Source organism: Sycon ciliatum, chromosome 1, assembly GCF_964019385.1.
Source record: "Sycon ciliatum chromosome 1, ocSycCili1.1, whole genome shotgun sequence".
In the NCBI taxonomy this organism is placed as follows: domain Eukaryota; kingdom Metazoa; phylum Porifera; class Calcarea; order Leucosolenida; family Sycettidae; genus Sycon; species Sycon ciliatum.
The window spans coordinates 65,175,435-65,198,856 of NC_088643.1; the positions used below are offsets into that span (position 1 = coordinate 65,175,435).

A 23,422-nucleotide genomic window follows, 5' to 3' on the forward strand; every position below is an offset into this window, starting at 1 on the left:
TTTTGAAATAAGACGGATCAGCGCAGCTCAGAAGAGAAAGAAGCAGAGACCAGATTAATTTTACTCCTTGTTTTATTAGTCAGCAATGTTCTAATGTCAGTAATGACTATGTTCACAATCACTGTGTGTTGCTTCAGGAGTTCACTACTGAACGCAGCTGCGGATAATGTGCCGTCTAGGATCAGAACTTAGCTACAATAATTATTTGGCACTGTTAGAGACATCATACTGTGGGCAATATAGTACGTCAGAACAGCTCCTGCATTTTATTTGTAATAATTATTGTCTCAGAAGTTAACGTTTTCACACAAGTCATAGATTTAGTTCGCGGACAGACAAGCATAGCATTATCATGGATGCAGCTGATGAAGCTAGCTTTGATGACAATATCGTTGCACACTACGACTGGACGGTTAGTTCTGTCGTTTCAAGATAATGTTTATTGCAGCTGGTGGTCAAAATAAATCGAGCCTCATGAATATAGAAAACAGCTCCAGCTCAGCACCATTTTCTATTATTGTGCATTGTGCTTTAGTAGGGATAGCCAGGGCATGTTTTTAACTACAGAATATACTTCGTAGGGTGTAGCTGTACTTTCAATAGTTCTACCAAAGGGTTCAAGAGTTTTGGACGTTTGGTACCAAAACACAGACCGAGAGTGTACTTTGTAACAGGAAAGCTACGTCTAGCTCTCCGAATAGCAACCCTGTCTCTCTCTGTGCATCCTTAGTCGTGATGGAATTCAAACGCCGATAGTCGACGCAAAGGCGGATGCACGTATTGGGTTTGTGCACGATGATGATGGGGGCAGCCCATGGCCTGCTGGATGGTCCAATGATGTTGTTGCCGAGTAGCTCCTGTACGTGCTCTTGGACTTCGTTTTTCTGATGTAGGGTGAGGCTGGTCTCGGTGGTTGTTTGAGTGGTCATTCTGGTGCGGTGTTTATGGTGTGAGGCATTGCTGCTGACTGACCTTGGTCTAACTTTCCCTGGAAATGACATCACCATTGCCATTCAACAGACAACAGACCGATTAGGTGGGATCGTTCCGAGTCTGGAATGTGCAGCAGGTTGAAAAGGTCGCTCGGGCTGTGAGATATGGAGCTGTCAGCAGTGGCACGCGAAAAGTCGTCCTCAGCGGCAGTATTCACAGCAGTTCATTGCATTCACAGCAGTAGCAAAAAATAAACAGTAGCTTGCACTCATTGGCATCGTTGCTGTTGGTGTGCTGTCTTAACACATGCCATGAACACGGGCACTCCTTTGGCTTAGTCGCCGTTTTTTGCAGGCGCATACCTCTATCCACATTGAACCATCTCAGTGTCTCTAGTGTCTCTGAATGGGCTTTTAGTTTTCAAGTTGGGATACTGGTCATCTGGACATGGTTAGTAACCTCCCACTGATACCCGCTTGTTTTGCATGGATGCATGTATTGAAAATAGTGACAAATAGAAGTCAGCGTCTCTGGAAGGTCCGCCATTGCTCTGTGTGTGTATGTTCTCTCTCTCTCTCTCTCTCTCTCTCTCTCTCTCTCTCTCTCTCTCTCTCTCTCTCTCTCTCTCTCTCTCTCTCTCTCTCTCTCTCTCTCTCTTTCTCTATGCTGCATGTCGTTATACCATGTCTTGTGATTTAGATTTCGGCATTGGATGTGGACTGCAATGGCAAGTTTGCAGCCCTAGCATCGTAAGTGTGCGCGCGCGTGTGTGTGTCTGCGTGTGTTTTGTGTGAGGACAGGGTTTAACATGTATGTAGCTGTGTAGATTCTGAGTGCAAGTCGAAGAGAGAGAGAGAAGCTCAAGGTCTTTTGGTTGTACCATTAACTAAAAGTTTGTCTGCGATTACTGTAGTTCTTAATGAAATGGACAGGTTTTATTTTAGATACACCCACCAATCCCTGGTGCTTTTTTCTCTTTTCAAAACAAAGCTGGGCTTACCCATATGCCACCTTCAAGCGAAATATTTTTTCCCGAAAAAAAGGTCAATGATCAAGGACGAAAACCTTCCAAGGGTTGATTAGCGATTTGATGTTTGCAGCTGAGAAAGATGGGGGGGGGGGGGGCATTTAGGACTAGGTGTGTGTTAGCTGGCAATAGCTGCCCTTGCCGAGTCTGTACAGTATGGATCGGCTATAGCGTTGGTGTTTGATTTTCGTGAAAATATCACTATAGGCGATATACTATAGGCGATATGCATACTTAGGTATGCCTGACAAATGCGTGTATGGTGTCATTCGAATCAGTGCAGCGTGCAGAAGCGTGCTGTGCATGTGACTGTGCAATACGCGCAGTGCAGAGCTACTTCCTGCGGAAACAAAAACTTAGTGACTTTTTGACATGAGTTTTCAAGGAGTTGCTGTGCTCAACAAATGTGTTCTTTTGGAAGAGAAACACTTCAACACATTCAATCGACATATCAACAATATCTACAGGATCGATTAGTGGGAGTAGAGTCCCAGTCTGGGTCGCCATCGCTCGACTCATCACCACTGAAACCGTTCCAAGTGGCAGGTCGATCGACGCGTGATGTCGTATGTCACGGAGAAGCTTCTCCGCGTCCCTGATCGTCTTCGCTGTTACCTTAATGCTTTCTCCAACATCTCGGCGGAGACCACGGTAGCGCTTCAGCGCTTGTACTCATTACTGCCTCCAATCTCGCTCGAGGATGCCCCGGAACAACAAGCACAGCCAACGCCAAACAGTTCGAATTTCCTCCGAGGGATATCATAGTCGTACCAGCGCTTCCTGGCTGCCACGATCAGATCTCGCTATGTACGATTTATAATATTTTATGATCATCACTATAGCCGATGAAAAATGTATGCAATAAGATCATTTTGACAAAGAAATCGTATCATTATAGCCGATATATTACTATAGCCGATCCGATATGTATAGAAAGGGGAGGTTTACGAAAATGAATTTGAGAATACGTTCACTATAAGAGGTATATTACTATAGCCGACAACCCTATAGCCGATCCGCACTGTATTTGCCACCAGGCTCTATGGCTAAGTATGGCGTTTGGAAATGCAGTCATTGTCATGGCGTGTTTCTTGCTTTATGGGTGTAGATTGTATCATTAATGAGTTACCATCATTATCATTCTTATCATCTTCCTTCTTCTGTTTAGTAAGAAATGGATTGCACTCATCGATCTTGACAAAGCTGCAGAACCAAGTGGTCGGCGTAAGCTGATGCGTGATAGCAAATGGGAGACGCATACGTTGCGCTGGAACCCCCATGCGTCCGACAGCGATGTGCTTCTGGCATCGGTAAGCATATGTGTGTATGTGTGTGTGTGTGTGTGTGTGTGTGTGTGTGTGTGTGTGTGTGTGTGTGTGTGTGTGTGCGTGCGTGCATGCGTCTGTGTGTGTGTGTGTGTGTGTGTGTGTGTGTGTGCGCGTGTGCGTGCATCTGTGTGTGTGTGCGTTTGTGTGTGTGCGTCTGTGTGTGTGTGCGCTCGCACGCGCGTGTGTATGAGTGTGTATTTTGTGTGTGTGTGTGTGTGTATGTGTTTGTGCGCGTGTGTGAGTGTGTGTGTGTATGTGTTTGTGCGCGTGTGTGAGTGTGAGTGTGTATTTTGTGTGTGTACATGCATATGTACTACATGTATCATTATAGCATCGCTCTGCCAAGCTGTACATTTTGTAGGTTCGTATGCCGGAAATCAGATATATCATAGAACTCGCGAGGTTGTGAGAGAAGGGGAAAATGTAAAAACAACACCATCTGGTTGTTACCTGGAGGAATTGAACAAGGGGGGGGGGGGGGGGGGCTTAAGTGTTCTATTTGTTTGTGTCTCTCTTCCTTTTTCTGGTGTTCACTTGTGTGGTTGTATTCAAAAATGTGTGCATGCGGGTGATCTTTGCATATCATAGCTGAACTTCAAGATTGAAGTGTGGAGAACAGAAAGTGCCGATGCCGGAAAGCGTCAACTCTTGCGCGCCCACACCCTCAGAGTCAGGTAGGTCATCAGGCATCACCAATACTAGTAGTGTTTTTTGTGATGTTGTGTACCGTGTGGCATTCTTATACATGTACCTAGCTGAATGAGATTATACTGAGTGTAGATTGCATATTGGGTTAAATTTCACCAACCTGGTGTAAGGTGTGTGGGAAAGGCCGTTGGTTCATCTCCGAAACTGGAATCAATTGAATTCTTGGAAATGGGCCCATAGGCACATCACAACGCCAGCAGTAATGCCTGATTTTTTCCCTTTATGTCATTGAGCCCGTTTGGTTTGAAAATCAGTTGTTTCTCTTGTTTCCATGTGGCTACTTGCAGTGACTTATGTTGGTCGCCGACCGAACCTCATCTATTCGCATCTTGCTCCATGGATGCATTCGTCTACATCTGGGATTTACGGTGAGTCATCGCAGGCCCATTGTATGTTGTGCTCAAGAAGGTTTTCTTTACGTGAGTTGCCTATTCTCACCCCGGTATTTTCATGATTGCACTCCGCTGTGTGTTCAATAGTTTCAAGTCACTGTATAGCAGGAAATTTTCGGACGGGAATATTTTCGGACAAAGCCGAATTTCGACCTTTCATTTGGATTTTATTTTCCTACTGTGCTGCATGCTAAATGCAAGTGTTCGCATGCAGCACGCATGTACATGTATAGTGTTCATAATTTCGCATGAACACATTTTAGTACGGAATTAATTTTAGTACAAAAGAGGCCGTGTACGAAATCGTACGAAAATCAATTCCGTCCGAAAAATTTCCTGCTATACAGTGTCCTGCTCCTGTAAGAGAGCAGGAGAAGTATGGTGCTGCACAATTAAGTCCAGCCGTGCGAGTCAGTTAGCACCGGGCGCTGTGCAGCCCTGTTCCTGAGAACGCTGGGCTGGGCACTAGCTTATTCACAGGACTGGGATCTCAATGAGCATGAATGTACATGGCTGCTGGAGTTTGATTGGTGATGCATTGCATGATAGCTCATAGCGCCGTACATTCTGATCAGGAGGAGTTGATTTAGTATGGGCGGTACCTGATTTTATCGCTCCTTTTGATTGTGTCTGTTCTTTTATCTTCATGTCGATCTGTTTCTTGTATTTGCTTGTCTTGCCTGCGTTCGCGTTATGTTGTGCCGTATAGAGATGCAAGGAAGCCGTGCACTGCCATGAAGACTATAGGTACATACCCAGTGTTGTATCGGCCTGTCGCTGCTGCTGCTGCTGCTGGTGGTGGTGCTGGTGCTGCTGCTGCTGCTGCTGCTGGTGGTGGTGCTGCTGCTGCTGCTGCTGCTGCTGCTGCTGGTGGTGCTGCTGCTGCTGCTGCTGCTGCTGGTGGTGGTGGTAGTGGTGGTGGTGCTGCTGCTGCTGGTGGTGGTGGTAGTGGTGGTGCTGCTGCTGGTGGTGGTGGTAGTGGTGGTGCTGCTGCTGGTGGTGGTGGTGCTGCTGCTGCTGCTGGTAGTGGTGGTGGTGGTGGTGGTGGTGCTGCTGCTGCTGCTGGTAGTGGTGGTGGTGGTGGTGGTGGTGCTGCTGCTGGTGGTAGTGGTGGTGGTGCTGCTGCTGCTGGTGCTGGTGCTGCTGCTGGTGGTGGTGCTGCTGCTGCTGGTTGTGGTGGTGCTGCTGCTGGGGGTGGTGGTGGTGCTGCTGCTGCTGCTGCTGCTGGGGGTGGTGGTGGTGGTGCTGCTGCTGGTGCTGCTGCTGGGGGTGGTGCTGCTGCTACTGCTGCTGTAGATGATGATGCTGCTGCTGCTGTGTAATTGCATACAATATTGGCACGGAGTGACTTACACGTGGTGTGTTGGTGCAGCATTGTGTCTGAGGACTGCTGTGGAGCAGCTATGCTAGTTTTGTTCATGGGGTGTATGTACTGTATGCACTTGGATGCTATAAGATGTTGGTCAACATGATAAAAGCTACAAAGAGAGTTAAAGACTTCGGGTAGAACTTAGTACTATCTGCTACACGCGTTGCTTTCCCTGTAGAAAGTCAGCACGCTCACTCTGAAACTACCCCGGGTTTGGAAGTTCTACGCCATCCGTGGTCTGTGCAACTCGCGATCAAGATCCCGGCCTTGATCTGCTAACCCCAAGCGTGACCCAGACAAGCGATGCTATAAACGAGCGTGTATATATCGGCCCTGCCCCATGTAACGGGCAGCCCAGGGTCGAAACCCACATGATTTAGCCTGTGTCGTCTCCCTATGCTATGACTCCCTGCTGTTAAACAGCATCAGTTATACGTACATTTAGAAGTATGATTGATGATGTTTGATGCTGCTGTCTGTGCATACAGCGGGTAGCTCACAAGTGAAGTGGAACAGCTTCAATGACAACATCCTTGCCTCTGCTCACGACATGGATGTTCGCCTCTGGGATAGACGTGTGAGTGGGTCACCGGTTCTCGAACTGATCTGCTCTGATCGTGTCACTCTTGCCTATTCCCTGCCCATTCCCTCCTTCTCCCCCTTTCCTCCACATTTTTCATGTTCTGTTTTTCCCGCCGAGGCAAGAGATTCTTTCTGTGCTAGTATATCAGTTCGGTGCCGTGCGGCATATATGTGTCTTATTCACCACCATGGATGCATGGTATCCATGGTGGCATTTGGTATTTGTTGACGAAGTGTTTGGTTTTGTTTGTGCCCCCAGAAACCCCAAATTGCATCACAGTACATCAGCGCTCACATCAAGCAGATTCACGGCATGGATTGGTGTCCCACCGTTGCTCACAAGCTCAGTACGTGCAGTCATGATGGTCGTGTCCAGGTAGGTGGTAACGGCAGTGTGTTGTTGGCCACCGTGCAACTTTGTGATGACCGTATTCCACAGTTATGGTCTCAGTGTGTATCTTTCGGCGCTGGCCCCATAACGTACATGTAACTCTCCTGGGGAGATCGTCTGTACTACTTTAAGCAACTGCAGTTTTGTTTCGTTTTTGCTCTTGTGACGTCATCCTCTACAAGGCGCATGTCACACACCACCAAACAAGCTTGAAGTTCTATGGATGAAAAGTGCAGGTCTACCTAGACTAAGGTCTTGTATGCAGTGCATGGAGTCAACAAAGCCACCGCAATAAAAATAAAAATGCGTTCACCTCAGGTTTCCTTATATGCCTGTGTGGCTCTTGCAACCTCTTTGTCCTGCTGCTGATGCGAATTACCGTATCTTTATAAAAAAATCTATTTCCGTATTTCTCTCAGGTGTGGAATACCGAGCAGGCTCGGATTTCACAGCCAGAAACCACGCTAAACATTGGAGCACCTGTCTGGAGAACGAAATTCACTGTGAGTGGCACCATGGATTCTTTGACTGCCCGTAGCTAGGCCTTACAGATATTGTGTGTTAATCATGCATTAACAGAGTGACTGTCCGGAATTTCAGCCTGGTTACTCCTTATGCCGTTATGGTCGTTTTGTCAATGTGCAGAAACACAGTCGTTCCCGCTTTTATCGCTTTTATTTTTGTGGTTTTTCCGAGAAACGAATGCTAGTTTTATCCAAATCATGCAATTACTCGGCATGATTTGTACAGGTAGCAATAATCTATGTCTGATGTTGATCGCTGCTGTACCAAGTCTGAATGCAAGATGCACTCTGCTAGTGTTCCGGTTATTAAATGTAGAAAACTATTACCGTTATTTGTGTTAAAACGTGAAAGTTTTCTTTGCTGATGTCTTCTGGACTCTCTTTCCCGTTGTCGTTTTGTGCAGCCATTTGGATATGGCATGGTGACAACGCTGCGTTCACAGCTACACGGAGTGCCGGAGCACAACCTGCAGCTGTGGAACCTCGCCGATGTTTCAGCGCCGGTGCATTCTTACAGTGGGCACACTGATGCTGTGCTGGACTTTACTTGGCAGACGAAAAACAGTGGTGGTCAGTAGCGCGTTTGCCCGGTCTGTGTGACGATGTGTGAATAGCCTCGCCAGTTCAAGCCTGCAGTCACATACCGTAGAATCCCACGGATAAGCCCACCCGCGTATAAGCCCATGCTCGCGCATAAGCCCAGGGCAAGTTCGAGCATCGCGAAGCTTCGTTGTACAAGCCCATGGGCCTGGTGTCGGCGTATAAGGCCATGCCCGTGTATAAGCCCATGTTCTTGTATAAGCCCACCGAAATGTTCTTGTGAAACAGATAAGCCCATGGGCTTATCCGCGGGATTCTACGGTACACAACAGTACAAGTACGGGCAATCGGCTAGTAGGTATACTATAGTTTGCCATTGCATAGGCATCTCCATCCCCGTTGTGCAGGGAATATGTTTGCACTACTCGGTGACTACATGTACTGTCAAACAGTGAACACTGGTATGACTGTGGGATTCAAGAAGCAAAACGCCACCACTCAGAAACATCCGTACGGAAGCCAGCCAGATGATGTAGATTATCACCGTGTGAAGCAACACAGGACGGAGTGGACTCTTAGCTGGCCTTGTCTTGCTCCAAGGGAAAGCGGTTGAATTGTGTATACCAATCCTACCACCATTTCTACTACTGATTCTGATTCCAGACCATCCTTCCGCGCGCTCGTGCGTGCACACACGCACACACACACACACACACACACACACACACGCGCACACACACACACACACACACACACACATGTGCAGAAGGAGCCGTTTTCTGTACTCGTTGCGACTGTGCCCGGTGGGCAGGGCTGTGCCCGGTGGGCAGGGCTGTGCACATTGGGGTGAGCATAGTAATGAGGTTGTATACGGTGCACATTGGTACTGTTGCTGAGTACAAGTACAGCTGTAGTGTGATTTCATTCACTATGTCTATATTTACATGTACTAGTATGACTGTATTCTTTGATGTGGTATGGAATAAATAAGTGACTTGCTCTGATTGGTTGCTTTTCGGATGGCTGTGTGCAGATCGCAAAAACTACATCATGATGTCCGCCTCCAAGGATCAGACGTTGAGAAGTTGGATGATTGATGAGCAGGTTCGACGGGTGAGCTTCCTCGCAGCATGCGACAATTCCTAATTTCACAGAGTGCCCATTATGGCCCCAACAAACTGTGCCATTCGTCAGCAAAACGGGATTTTCAACAGCCAGTTCACATGATCTATACTGGGTATGCTCCCATTGGCCTTGCACATAATCTTTTAAATATTTTTTACTATGAACACAGCCCTACTGGGAAACATGTGGATGACAATTAACGTTAATTACTTAAACAAGACAAGGGGTACCTGCACTGATCAGACCGTTGCTGGCTCTCTGTGTACTGTGTACCCACCCTGCCATGTTGTATTCATGTGTGCACGCATCAGACCGTTGCTTGCTGGTTCTCTGTACTGTGTACCCCCACCGTGTTGTGTGTTCAGGTGTGCACGCCAGGAGGAGGAGACAGGGCAGCCCTGGCCGTCAGCAGCAGCACATCGCTGAGCCTGTCCAGCTCACTGCCGCTGTCGGCGGTGGCGCAGCTGTCCGGCAGCTTCCACGATGGCATGGAGCTGGGCGGCGCGGGCGAGCAGGACGACGGCAAGAACGTGTCGCGTGCCCCGTCCGGCCACGACCTGGCCCTGGGCGCCGCCGTGTTGAGTCAGGCTGACAGCAGCACCGTCGGCATGTCGCTGACAAGCTCTGACACCAGTGCTGGACCGGTACCGGCCGTCTTTGCACAGCCGCACACGCTGGCACATGAGTTTGCACTGCTCAACCTGCAGATCGACGGCCTGCACGTCGACAAGGTAGGCAGGCACTGCGTGCCGTCTGCGTCCCACCGTGTGCGTGTGTGCTCTTTGTTCTATGCCCGTGTTCATGTGTGTGCGTGTGTGGGTGTGGGTTTGAGTGTGTGCGCGAATGTAGGTGTGTGCCATGCATTGTATATGCTGCTTTAATTGTTTGATGCATGGGCTTATAATTGTACATGACTGTATCGCCAATTAGCTTTTGCTTTGGCTTTTTGCAATGCTGCAGCTTGACGCTGGACAACGGATCTGCATTGCATCCGTCACCGGCGCACAACTGTATGCCCAGGTGACAATCAGCTTTCCCGCGCTGTACCCCAACGACGCCGCACCATCCTTCCACTTCTCCGACAAGTCCACCATCGACAACAGTGGCAAGTCGCAGCTCACCAGTGTAAGCATTCCTGGCCTGACAACGTGCCTTTTACTATTGAACTAGGTGCTCTCTGCGTGCTCCTTGTAAATGTGTGGATGGTAACTCCAATTCCACTTCAAGGTACAGTCAGACCTCGTTTAACCGCACACATCCGTTTTCCACAAAAATATCCGGATAGGCGAGGGAACCGGATAATCGAACACACACACTGTATGTATGCTGTAAATCGGTAACCAGCGATTTTCTTCCGGATGGCGAGGGATCCGGATAAAAGAGGACCGGATAAGCGAGGTCTGACTGTACCAGTGCATCTAGTGTCTGCTTCCCATTAATTAAAGAGCAGAATGCTGTCTATACTGGTTACCCCAGCAAGTGTGGGGTGTACATAGGTAGCTGTCTTGGTCTGTTTGTTCCGATGTGCTCCGTGTGGTGTAGACCCGGTGTGCTTTGGGGGGTCGATTCACATGGCTTCACCAGTTATGTGGATCGGGTAGTTACCTGGTGCAAGTCTTGCTCGGTTTCAATCAGATCTTGCGTGTGCATTCGTGCGTGCCCTGCAGGTTCTCATCAGCACATCAAAGTCACTTGTCAGCTTGAATCGACCCTGCTTGGAGCCGTGTCTTCGTGACCTCGTGGCACATATGCGAGTGAGTTATTGTACATGTACTGACTCCTGTTCAATGCAGTGTCTCTAACTGCTGTTCAATGCAGTGCCTCCAGCCAACACACAGCTGTGTTTGTGTGAGTGTGCCGGGTGGTAAGTCAGCTGGCCTCCACTCCCACGAACCACTTCATCGTCATCATAGCTGCAGATGGGGTACCTACATACGTGGAGGATGGTGTTTATGTTTTGGTGGTTTGGGTCTCTACGGTCAGAGTTATAATTATCTTGTGCCCTGTACGACCTACGGTATTTCCAGAGGAAAGCTAGAAATTAAATTTGCAACAAACTTAGTCATTACATTGGAATCAATCACTTCACCACTTGACATTGGGCTCTCTCGGCTTACACATCGCCACCATAGCGAGGACAATTCCGTTGAGATTTTGATATTGTCAGGCCCACCGGACAGCTGTTTCTCTCCGACAGAGCTCATCAGTGAAGGGCCCCAGGAGCCTCCGAGATTCCTGCTCTGAGTCTGTCTACATGTAGTTTCAGTTTGTCTGACCTTGTCACATCACCGGGTCCAGTACACACTTGTGCATCAACCTCTAGATATTCCTTTCTGTACGTACCTGTATGTGTGGCAAAGTAGGTCACTAGAAGAACCTCTCGCACTTTTATACTGTCTTCTAGCGCAGGTCCCAGCAATGTGTGCTTGCATTATCACCTGTGTTAGAACTGTTACCACCTTTATCACCTCAGTTCCCTAGGGCATGCTACTTAACCTTTCTATCGTAGAAAGTGCGTAGTTGTGTCAGCTTTCCCTGTATAACACCATCCATTTGCGGTAAACAATCATTCATGGTCTACCACCTCCACTTATGAGCCCTGTTGGAGAGAAAAGCTGTCTGGATGGTCTGGCAATGTTAACATCTCGACATAATTGTCCTCGCTATAGTGGTGATGTGCAAATGGAGTGGGTCGGCCGAGAACAGATCGTAGAGTTCTGAAGAGATTGATTTCAACGTTAAAACTGGCTAGGCTGCTTGAGACAATCATTCAATGTTGTATTGCACTTGTGCGTTGCTGGGTTTAGTGATGTTTCGTTGTAATTTTCTACATTCATTTCACATTGTGTGGGTGTGTATCCGTGATTGTGTGTTTGTGTATTTGCATGCTTGCTTGTGTGTGTGTGTGTGTGTCTGTGTTTATGCGTGCGTGCTTGGGTGCGTGCGTGCGTGTGTGTAATCCCTCAGTCGGGCCTGCGTCCCATCAACAGTGTGAGCCGAGCGCAAAGCCTGGGCTTGTCTCGGCCGGCCACGTCCGTTGTGACCAGCTACGGCAACACATTAGATGATCATGTGCCATTCCCGCGGACATCAGGAGCACGGTTCTGTGGCAATGGTAGGGCGGCTGTGTTGCCTGAAAGGAATGGCGTAACCCTTTAAGGGCCGCTTGGGATTTTCAAAATTCTGCATATATTTTCATCTTCTTTGGATATCGTGTTTTGCTCCCTACATGGGAGCTCGCGGTTTTCCTGCCGACTTGAATTCTCACTTGACTGACTCACGACTGCCATCCAGAGCACACGAGAAGACCATCGAACCGCCCACTCGGCGAACCTGCAAGAAAGCACCACTCCCTGCTCAATACACAGTGTTTCGGGGAATTCACCCCTCATCAGTTGAGCTTGAGTAGGCTGAGGAATATTGTGCGTGAAGAGCACCATTTATATAGTGCTCTCCAGGTGCAAACATCACTAGGGATACACTTACAGAGACGCTCCGTTTCCAGCGCGACAAACACCTCGTGAACACCAGATAGCAGCGTGAGTCAGTGTCGCTCATGGAGGTGCTGAACAAACACTGGGGACCGTTGGCCATTCACAACGCTGTTGCCTCCGAACCATCTAATTCGCAAGCCCGCGCTGGGGACAACAATGTGAAGAAGAGGTTTGTGCGACTTCGGTGATACTTGGGGAATTGTGTGTTGCTTCCTACATGGGAGCTCGTGCTTTTCCTGCCGACTTGAATTCTCACTTGACTGACTGGAGTCGGCAGGAAAAGCACGAGCTCCCATGTAGGGAGCAACACACAATTCCCCAAGTATCGCCGAAGTCGCACCAACCTCTTCTTCTTTGGATATCGTAACTTCAGTTCTACTCACTCGATCTTCACAACCGTAGGCTTCCTGGAAAGGTCTCTTAACTGCTATCCATTGAAGACAAATAAACTATAGCTGCGTAATTTGATAATGGCCGTGATCTGAGGCCTTGTAGTACTGTGATAGATGCCCATAACCAAGTGTTTAGTTTAATACTATCTGGTTTGGGGAACGACAAAGTTTAATACTTCAGTATTAATTGTACTGGAGCAAGTCCAATGTAGGTCAGTTGTTTCTTTCCGGTCTAGGAAAATTGCAAGACTAGTCCGTGTTTGGTGCACTGACATCATACACGAGACTCCCTTTATTCTGATATTCTGGTGTACTGCATTGTGGTGCAGGCTTTCTGGTAATATTCAAGCGTCCGGAGACACTAAAGGCGCCGCCGAACGTCACCACACCTCGTTCGCTGGCCGAACTAGCTCTGATCTGTAACAGCTACCGACGGCCCGGACCACCATCCGCTCTTCAGCAGAGGACGGCATCCATCTCCGGTTACTATCGCCTCAATCAAGATTCTGTAAGTCTATCACGGCCGTATCACATGATGTACCACATGGCGGATTTCTCGGCTTGTTGACACCTTTCCCTGTGAGCCAGTATTACAGTGTAGGAACACATTGTCTGCATATGCATGTATCTACAAGCCTGATTTTCAAGATTCACTGTCGGCACATAAGCCTGGTTTTAGTGTTGACGCACATAGAAATACCTGGTTTGAAATAGAAGCCTGATATGGGTAGAAGCCTAGCCCTGACATCGGCTTCTACAGGAATACGCCCGGCTTTAATACGCGACATTACGGTATCATGTATGTCTATGATGCATGCGTTGTGCTCTCCAGTGAGGCTTTGTTTGATCTCATGCCTGTCATTTCTTTTCAGGGCCCGTCGCTAGTCAAGCCCATAGCAATCTACGAGACAGCGCTGCTGCTCAAGCTGCACAAGTCACTGGCACTATCGGCACGGTGCGTACACATATCCTGTTCTGTGCTACGCTGAGTACTTTAATTTCAGAAATTTTCGGTGCTCAATATTTTCGGTATGAGGGCAAAAGGCAAGGTTAGGTGAACAAAAATTTTAGGTACAGAGAAGCAGTTACCTATTGGATTATAGTGTTTGTTCGGTGTATTGAAATTTTAGGTATGAAACAGATGCACCGAAAGTACCGAAAATAAAAGTACATGTACACCGAAAAGTTGTGAAAATTACAGTACGACTAGTACTCCAGGCTAGTTTGTGTGTTTCTGAACATTCAAGCGATGCCGACGCGGATCCCGCGAATATTAGGGAGGTTCCGGAGTAAGATTTTCGTGCCAAAATCCGTGGAGGCTCTACGGATTTTTTATACGTCGTTTTCGAGCAGTGAAAAGTTCCGGGGTACGGAACTTATGTGTTTGCCGTCATTGCCTAGGTTACGATCGCAAACACGTCACATTCCCGCGCAATGCCTTTTTATTTTGAAAATTTGTACCGAAATCAAAACTTCCCGCGAAAAATCGATGTTTCTCGTACCAAATTTGTACGCGAAAAATCTTTCTGCACCCGATGACGCAAAATCTCCATACGAAACATGGTTCGTATGAAAGCCAGTCCACACGGATTCTCCGTGCCGAAAAATCGTATGGAGCACGCCTGGAAAAAATCCGTAGCGCCCGTACGGATTTTGGCACGGAAAATCGTACCCCGGAACCTCTCTATTATTATTATTACTAGTACTCCATTGTTCACCCCATGGCCGGCCATACGTACGTACGTGTCTGGAGATAATGTGGATTTTGTAAAAAAAAAACTACATGTTCTACATACAGCTTTTTTACAGGCCAGGTAGACGAAAAGTGTGCCCGCTGGATCGAACTCAATCTTCGTACAGAAGTCTGAGAAGAGCAGCTTACAATAGACCGATCCCCTTATTATACTGGGTTCGAGCACGGGGGCAACCTCACTCGCGATCGAGCTAGTTTTTGAACGTGACAGCATCTTTGACAGTGTGTTTCAGGTTTGTTTTGGAATGTCTTCTGCTTAGTTCAAGTAGTTTGCGATGGCTTCGAGCGGTGCTAAACCTCCTGCTGGTAGGAGCAGAGTCTCCGAGAGAGACATGGACTGTGATGCCGCTGCAGGATTTTTTCAAGGCGCGGGAGGGAATGATCTCGGGCCACAAACAGAAGTTACTCCAGAGGTGAGTTTTTTTGTTGTTGAAATATTCGAATCGCGAATCGTGTTGTGAGATTTATTTTGTGCCTAGGCTACAGCAGACCATATTTCTTTCTCCTTGCGATCGGTGATGAAGATAATAGTAACCTTTTTCTGGTCTGTCTTTTCCTTTCCAGAGCCATCTTCTATGAAGGTTACCGTGGTGCTGCCAAGTCACCAAGTCGCGATCAGCAGCCCTGAAGTGGAAAAATCGATTTTCCAACGATCTGGTTGGACATCAGCCACTAAAGTACTTCTGATTTGCCTGTAGTGACAACAGCAGCCATCCTTGGACACCTTGCAAAGACAGGAAAAGCCACTGGTGGAAGCGACTGCTATGAGGTGACGATAGCAGTGCAGTGGTGATCGCTGTTTTGTCAAGTCGAAGGGCTAGCCAACCCAGAGGAAGCATAAAAAACGATGAGCAGTGCGTGGTATTTGTTGAGCGTGAAGAGCTAGAGGAGGACAGTGCAAACACATGGACGGAGTGGATGGTGTTTGAAGAACAGTGTGCTGTGTGCCGGCTGGTGGTGATGGTGGTCTTTTTCAGCATGTATTCGTGCTGCTTCTTGTGCTGGAACACTTCTCGCCCAGGAAGGCAGATTGCGTGCTCCCTGGCCCTCAGTTGGCAATGGGGCATTTGTTCCAGGAACATTACCCCAGAGCCAATGATGAGTCGTACCTTTGAAAAGTCGAAGCTTGCTGTTAATCGCAAGCGTAGTGCAGTGGATTGCTCCCTCTTCGAAGCACAAGGGCCAAAGCTTGCCGCTGTCTGCAGCAAAGTGTGTGTGCGGTTCTTTCGAACCTATGAATATACCCCCCTGCATGTTCAGAGTGAACTATTTTCTAGTATATTTAACATCCTCAACCCGCCACCACCATGCGCTCTTGGCCGAACTTATGCACGAAGCATAAACACACCAGCACAGCAAGGACACTTCCGTTGACAGATATTGTTTACGCCTCTAGACCGCTGTTTCTTTTCTTCGAGCTCATCGTTAGAGGAGGATAGTAGCAGGATACTAATGATGATATAATATAAGATGATAGACGGTTTATGGTCCGATATTGATGATTGAAGATCTAAGAAAGCAATGACAGTGATTGCGAAATGGATAATATTATCATGATTATATGCCAGTCTGGTAATGCGTTGTACTAGTGGACAGTATTGAAATCATCCTGCATTCGATGCAAATATTGGTATACCTTTGGTTTCAGTATTGGAAAAAAAGAGTAAGAGAACCTGGTTGATTTGGTTGCATCTGCGACTGGCTACCGGGTGTTGTGATCAGCAATGTTACCATGGGAGAAAATAAGGTAATCATTAGTGGTGAAACGAATATACCGAATATTCGAATATTCGTTCGGTTTGTCAGATTCGAACGAATATTTCTTATGGCGAATATTCGTTAACCCGGTATGCAGAGTTTACCGGGCGACTTCAAACTTCCATAACTTCGCGAATACTTGACCGAATCACTTCATCGAAAGGTCTATCGGCATGAGAAAACTCTCAGCTGTCGTCTGGAAGCAACTCGAACGCGATCCGAGGTCCTGGAATGGAGTTATGGCGGTCGAACGAAAATAACGTCTCAAGCTGGGTTTTTTAGCGTGTAACATGCACTTCAGATGGGGAATTTGTGAAAATTGACCTAGAAATGATGGAAAATATGCGCCTTCGTTTGTCATGCCTAATAATAGTGACTATATCCAATAAAATGACTGAGAGGAGGGCGTATGATGTCATCTGTGTTAACGAAAGAATATTCGTTCGTTCGTTCGTTAAGCCAAAGAATATTCGGCTACTGGGTTTTGATATTCGTTTCACCACTAGTAATCATGCAGTTTAGGGTCCCAAATTATTTCGCACTTTCCCAGTGTTCAGTGTACTGTCACACGCGTTTTCAGCGTACTTTCACATCATGAACTTTATTTTCATGAAAACCGAGGACAGATCAGACTGGGTACTGCTGGTGAACACTGCGGAGCAGGGAGCCGAACGTGTTGTCTTCCGCGCGAACTCTCTGTCTCCACACGAACTCGCAGAGGTACGTCGGGAACAACTCTCGCGAGGTGCCGAAGTTGCGCTTCAGTTGGCGCTTGGCCCGCATCCACATGTTTTCCACGTTGTTGGTGTGGATCGTTCGGTCGTCCGGATCCACAAAGTTGTCGTCGTGCTGGTATACGCCACCGTCGATGTTCCTGATCTGCGCGTATGCGGCTCAGCCGTCAGAGATGATGCGTGAGCCAGGCAGAATCCACAGGAAACAAAACTTTGACAAAGGAAACAAAACGGTTCACACGAGAAAAGAAGAAGCATAGTGAAAGCACACTGAAAACGCGTGTGACAGTACACTGAACACTGGGAAAGTGCGAAATAATTTGGGACCCTAAACTGCATGATTACCGAAAATAAGAGCGCAAAGATCTGTTGGGTCTTGTTGTGCCGGTGCGAGAGCCCTAAGTGCATGGCAAAATAGAACTGTTTCATCCACAATGCAGAATGTCTTGCGGTACATGGCATTGATGACTGAACATCTCGCCCAAATGGGGATCATGCCCAAACGGAGGAACAAGACATCTTTCCAGCTCAGCTAGCTATATAGTATATACCGTGAAACGGATGATTAACTTGTGCCACGCATGACAGCTTCTGTTCCATTCGGCCCAGGCTTAGACACATCAATGCCAATAGCAGCTGATCCTCCATTACATGCTCATTGGCGATTTACGGCCACCTCCAACTGTATCCGCCGTCCCTCAGCTTCCGTCTTCGCAGATCTGGCTCGGCGCAGTACATTTTCTCGGCTAAGCTCAAAGAAGTTCCACAGAGCGGTCCAAACACCTGAAGGCAAACCAGTCAGAAACTGGAGCGGCTCAGAGTCTTTCTTTATGTTATTGTACGTAAGCTGTTTTTCGGCTTTCTTCACCCCATCGTCCAACTGCTCCACGAGACTCTGTACACGAGCTCTACTTGCTGCCAACTCCTGATGCAGATGCTGCACTTCCATTACAGGACCAAACTGCACTAAGCCAGGTTCCTTTCCAACTCCAAATGCCGTTGCCTCTCAGCAAAATACTGGTTTGCGAGCATGGGGAGCTCGTGATGCAGACGCTGCACTTCCATGACCGAACTGCACTAGGCTCAGCAAATACTGTTTTGCGAGCATGGGGAGCAGAGCGCCCAGACTCCACTCTCTTGCGAAAAGCAAACCTAGTACCGTAGGACAGCTGTTTGGTTTCCTGGACTCATCCTGCCCTTGTAGAGCTGGGCAAAACGATTTCGAATTCGGGATCGAAATGATCGCTGCAACTCAAATATTCAGAGTGACCCTAAAACTACGTCCTTCCTCACGGGGAATAGCCTGGATCCGCTTGCTCCAGGCCGCTGTGGCTCCACACGAGGAAAGGAGTGAAATGACTTGTTTGCTTCGTCCTCCTGTTCTGACAGTGAGGAACGTAGCAATGATCCTGAGAAGGCATCCTGAAGTCGTAAAAAGAAAGATCTAAACAAAAACAAAACAGCTCAAATCAAAAGTCCTTGTGGCATTTTTGTAGACAGGCTTTCACTGCGTGTAGATTTCGCGTGCTCTGCACTTCGCATGCGAGAAGTCACGCACAGCCGGCCGAGGTGAGGTTGGTCGCGTGTGTGCAGCAGGATCCCACGCGGCTGCGGAGTTGCCCCCTTGCTCGAACCCAGACAATAATAAGGGGATCGGTCAGTAGTACAGTGCTAGTGACTATGTCCTTCGAACGCTCATTTCGAAGTGAGAGGCAGTTGCATACCTGTTATTCGAAGTTCATTCTTGTCTCCTTCTCTAGCCAAGAGTAGCTCAAACATCGATCCCTGATGCGCTCCAGGATGGAAAATAGCGTTCAAGAAACCCACCTTCTCTCGAAATTTGATTCAAGCCCGTGCGAGGCAAAGTGCAAAGATTTGATTGGAGACGACTTCTTCCAGGTGGCTGACTCCCTTCGCGGATCTCAGTGGGTTGGCGAACAACAACACTGGAAGTCGTAAAAATTGTCTATGCCGAGTATGCTCCACTTCCGTTCTTCAGAACGACGTGCTGCTGTCCAGCGGTCTTCATGACGCGGATTAGGAAGCGCTGTACTTTTCGATTGAAATTGTTTCAGGACAGCTGCAGTGACTGACAACTTCTTCACTAGAAGATGAAGATAATTTGTCAAATGACTCTGTGTCGATCCAGTGTTTTGATGAAATGAACTGGTCTGTTGTACATGTCTGTACATTAACACGTCCCTATGTTTCGTTGATGCAAGTAAAATGTGCAAAATATTCAGCATGCGATTTTGAGCATTTTGACATACGTATCAGTGCATGGGGCTGCATTTGGATAATTAGAAATAATTTGGGGCCTGGCAATTCGAGGGTTCGAATTAAAGGGAGTCTACCTGTATCAAGTAGTCGGTGTGGATTATTCTGTGTTCTCCGTTAACATTGTGTGTCTGTTTCTCATACCTTGTGAGCGTACACTGTACGCTGTACACTGGTACTTCACATACTGCATAGAACCAGCTGCTGCATCACACAGTCATGATAGGCTTCGCAGAACTGCTACAATCATGGGCAATGTTTTGGTGGTGTTTGAGTGCCTTGACCAGGCGGCAAGACTGAGAGTAGAGTGTCACGTACTGACAGTTCTGCGGCTGCCTGGTAGTCCATGCTGGCCTCTATCTAGCCTCTGCTTTGCAGGGACTGGTGTAGAAGAGGCGTTGCTCGCCGTGCAGAATGCCTCAATCACGGCGTACCCATACGAGTATGCAGTAGCTGTGCAGTCTGCACTGCGGCTTGTACAGCCTGATCAGTAGCTGTGCAGTGTGCACTGCGGCTTGTACAGCCTGATCAGTAGCTGTGCAGTGTGCACTGCGGCTTGTACAGCCTGATCAGTAGCTGTGCAGTGTGCACTGCGGCTTGTACAGCCTGATCAGTAGCTTGTATGCTGCACCATGCACAACAAACTGGTACCGCACTGTCCGAAGCGTAAGCCGCATCCAGATTTTTTGTCAGGAAATACAGACATCTACCCTGTATGTGTAGCTGTGTACCCGTTCATTTGACCATCGCAGGATAAGCCGCACCGGCTGTTGTGTTTGGGCGAACTAAGAATGTTTACTGTGCGCCCTATACTCCTGAAAATACGGTACTTGTTTTTCACCGGACATGGTGCTCTGCTATTGTTGTTCTCTGTATGCATGCACAGACTAAGCGAGGACATGGTGCTCTGCTATTGTTGTTCTCTGTATGCATGCACAGACTAAGTGAGGACGTGAAGGCAATGTGTGCACACAATGGCAACGCGGCACTGGCGGAGGGTCGCGATGACCTGCGCCGTGCCTGGCAGGTGATGCAGGCTGTCACCGAGTCTCACACCTGTGTGGACTCGCTGACGGCGGAAAGCAAAGACCTGGTCACACCGTGGCCGCAGCACCCGTTCGGGCGGCAGATGGCAGCGTCCTTGTACGTGCCTGTACCTGTACACAATTGCACTGTATCTATCCATGTGTGTGTGTGTGTCTGTCTGTCTGTCTGTGTGTGTGGTGTGTGTGTGTGTCTGTGTGTGTGGTGTGTGTGTCTGTGTGTGTGGTGTGTGTGTGTCTGTGTGTTTGTCTGCATGTCTTTGCGTCTGTCTTGTGCTCTCGCCGGTGTTGTATTTTGTCATGTCTCAGTCACTATGGAGTCTGCACTATCTGTGTGTTTGCTACAGTTGGGGATGGAGAAATCCAGCCTGCTAGCATAGGGGACTGTATCACTTTGGGGATGGAGAAATCCAGCCTGCTAGCATAGGGGACTGTATCACTTTGGGGATGGAGAAATCCAGCCTGCTAGCATAGGGGACTGTATCACTTTGGGGATGGAGAAATCCAGCCTGCTGGCATAGGGGACTGTATCACTTTGGGGATGGAGAAATCCAGCCTGCTAGCATAGGGGACTGTATCACTTTGGGGATGGAGAAATCCAGCCCGCTAGCATAGGGGACTGTGCCACTTTGGGGATGGAGAAATCCAGCCCGCTAGCATCGGGGACTGTGTCACTTTGGGGATGGAGAAATCCAGCCCGCTAGCATCGGGGACTGTGTCACTTTGGGGGCTCTAAAATTGTAGCACAGCCAGGTGCACGTGTACCTGGCGCAACCGTTTCAACCGGGTTGCAGCCGGGTACACATGTACCTGGCGCTGTCTTACCAGCCGAGTCACATGCTTTAACTGGTTGGTTGGTTTATTTTAATTCGGACAATAAACGGGAACTAGGCCCAATGATATAAAGGCCAATGGATAAGCCGCCTTTAGAAAAGAGAGGACAGGAATTAGAAAATTACGAAAGGAGAAGAAGTATCTGACACATACAAGCCATGTAGTCAGTCCTTTCAAAGTTCGAAAGTGTAAAGTACCAGCCGGGTCACAGGTGACCCGGTACTATATTTTCAACCGGGTCCAAGCGCCGCCCAACCGGGTGGATTACCCGGCTCACCCGGCGCTGGAGCAGACACTGGGATGGAGAAATCCAGCCCGCTAGCATCGGGGACTGTGTCGCTTCCTGGCCCTAGACCTAGTGTATGCTGTGGTCCCGCAACCGCTTAGCGCCAGGTTCCGTCCCCAATGCTGAACTTAGGTTTGGCCTTGACTGCACTAAGTCGTGTACATGTTTCAGATGTGCTATTGTGTATGCGTTTTGTGGATGGGTGTCCGTACATGTATGCACGTTCACTGGTAGCTGTACAACCTGTTTGTGTATGATAGCGTATGGTTGTTTCTGTTCAGTACTGCTGCGACTGCTGTTATAATGACTGCTGTAAGACCAGTGATGTTAACGAACATTTAATTCCAACGATTTAACGAATTTAAAAAAATCATTAGCATTTGAAGTCGTTATGTGCAAAACGATATATATGTACATGTACAGTCATTTGCCGCTTTTGAGACAGAATTCGTTAGAATTTCACCTCGCTAACCAACAAAAATCCGGAGATTGTTAACTTTAATTCACGTTTTAAAAATATCTGGTCTTACAGTATAACTCTAGTTGTGACTGTCCCTGTGACTGTATTGTTCCGCTGTGTAGGATCCGCCACTACAGCAGTGTCAACGACATCCAGGCAGTGGCTCTGCTGGCCTGCGCTTGCTTCACCTATCTGAGGTGCAAGCAGCCCGCACCGCCGCCACCGCCCCCGCCTCCCGCCATTCTCGGGCCGGCAGCAGTGACTGCGGCAGCTCTCCCAGCTCCGGCTCAAACTAGGGTATGTGCACTGGGTCTGTGTCTGGTGTGTCAGCTGGCTTCCGCGAGGCTATCAGTATACTTGCATTGGGTTTTCCCCTGGAGTCTTCAACACCCTAAGAACTGGATTTTCCCCTGGAGTTGTAGCACCCTAAGAACAGGGTTTCGGTGCTTTAAAGCGAGACTCAGTAGCTTCCTGTGCCTTGGCCCGAATCCACTCCACCCTAGCCGAGTCCACCGCGCTCCGTGCCCTTGTCCTGGCCGCCTTGAACCCGCAATGGGACGGGGTATCGCGCTGCTGACCCTGGTGCACCCAGGAACGATAGGCAGCATTGCGGTCATTTAGAATCGGCTGTAGCGTAGGCATCGCCTCGCGAAATCAGTCCGATTGGTATCGCTTAGTGTGACCGAGCGTGGCAGATGCAGCCAAGTCCAGCGTGGATTTGATGACAGGCCACTAGCTGTCCACGTCAGCGTCCTCTACCCATGTTCGCTCTAGTTCTCCAACAACAGTCGCCTGATATATCTCAGCAGGTGTGGGCTCTTCCGCCTCCGCACGGGTAGGCCGCACCCGTATTTGCGCGACATCGTATCGCCGGGGACCATTACCGCCGCTGCACTTCAAAGGCCGCAGCCTTCCGGACAGTTCAAACACTATGCATAACAGTTGGTGATCGCTACCGCATTCAGCATTTCTAATCACAGATACATCCGAACAGTGCCGGTGGTCCACATCTCAAACCAGAATGTATTCGATGCAGTGCCATTGCAGGGCACCCGGGTGCTGCCAAGTGCGTTTGAACACGTCTCGCTTGGGGTACCAGGTGTTGGTGACACATAACTGGTTCATGGCAGCAAAGGACAACAGCTCTGTCCCTGAAGAGTTCAGGGAGCCCATGCCGTGGTTGTCCCGGACACCTGCAGGTCGTCATAAAATTGTTCCTTGCTCGCACGACTATATCCGTAAGGTGGAGCATAGGAGCACGCCAGGGTAAGCCATTCTGCAGATCCATCAGCTAGTTCAAACTTCAGGCGGCATGAGACGACACGCGAACTCACCGGCGTCCAAATGCTACACACACACACACACACACACACACACACACACACACACACACACACATACACACACACACACACACACACACACACACACACACACACACATACATACATACATAAACACAAGAAAAATGT

The 23,422-nt window shown here is 48.5% G+C and overlaps 1 protein-coding gene across 2 annotated transcripts in view; it reads left to right on the top strand.

Annotated features, from left to right (window-relative positions):
- The window catches only part of LOC135804888 (GATOR2 complex protein WDR59-like), a 44,388-nt gene continuing 20,966 nt past the window's right edge, over positions 1–23,422 (top strand). Inside the window, exons 1-20 of one of the 2 annotated variants that reach the window (XM_065318859.1) lie at positions 2–412; positions 731–894; positions 1,633–1,682; positions 3,129–3,270; positions 3,877–3,962; positions 4,284–4,364; positions 5,098–5,135; positions 6,246–6,334; positions 6,599–6,715; positions 7,150–7,233; positions 7,659–7,824; positions 8,828–8,907; positions 9,285–9,650; positions 9,880–10,044; positions 10,587–10,673; positions 11,887–12,034; positions 13,135–13,313; positions 13,678–13,760; positions 20,267–20,470; positions 22,073–22,247. In XM_065318859.1, the coding sequence (XP_065174931.1) occupies positions 3,193–3,270; positions 3,877–3,962; positions 4,284–4,364; positions 5,098–5,135; positions 6,246–6,334; positions 6,599–6,715; positions 7,150–7,233; positions 7,659–7,824; positions 8,828–8,907; positions 9,285–9,650; positions 9,880–10,044; positions 10,587–10,673; positions 11,887–12,034; positions 13,135–13,313; positions 13,678–13,760; positions 20,267–20,470; positions 22,073–22,247 (2,226 nt within the window). In that variant the 5' untranslated portion in view covers positions 2–412; positions 731–894; positions 1,633–1,682; positions 3,129–3,192. Of the gene's footprint in view, positions 413–730; positions 895–1,632; positions 1,683–3,128; positions 3,271–3,876; positions 3,963–4,283; positions 4,365–5,097; positions 5,136–6,245; positions 6,335–6,598; positions 6,716–7,149; positions 7,234–7,658; positions 7,825–8,827; positions 8,908–9,284; positions 9,651–9,879; positions 10,045–10,586; positions 10,674–11,886; positions 12,035–13,134; positions 13,314–13,677; positions 13,761–20,266; positions 20,471–22,072; positions 22,248–23,422 lie in introns of both variants that reach the window. The other variant, XM_065318858.1, reaches the window with a different exon arrangement.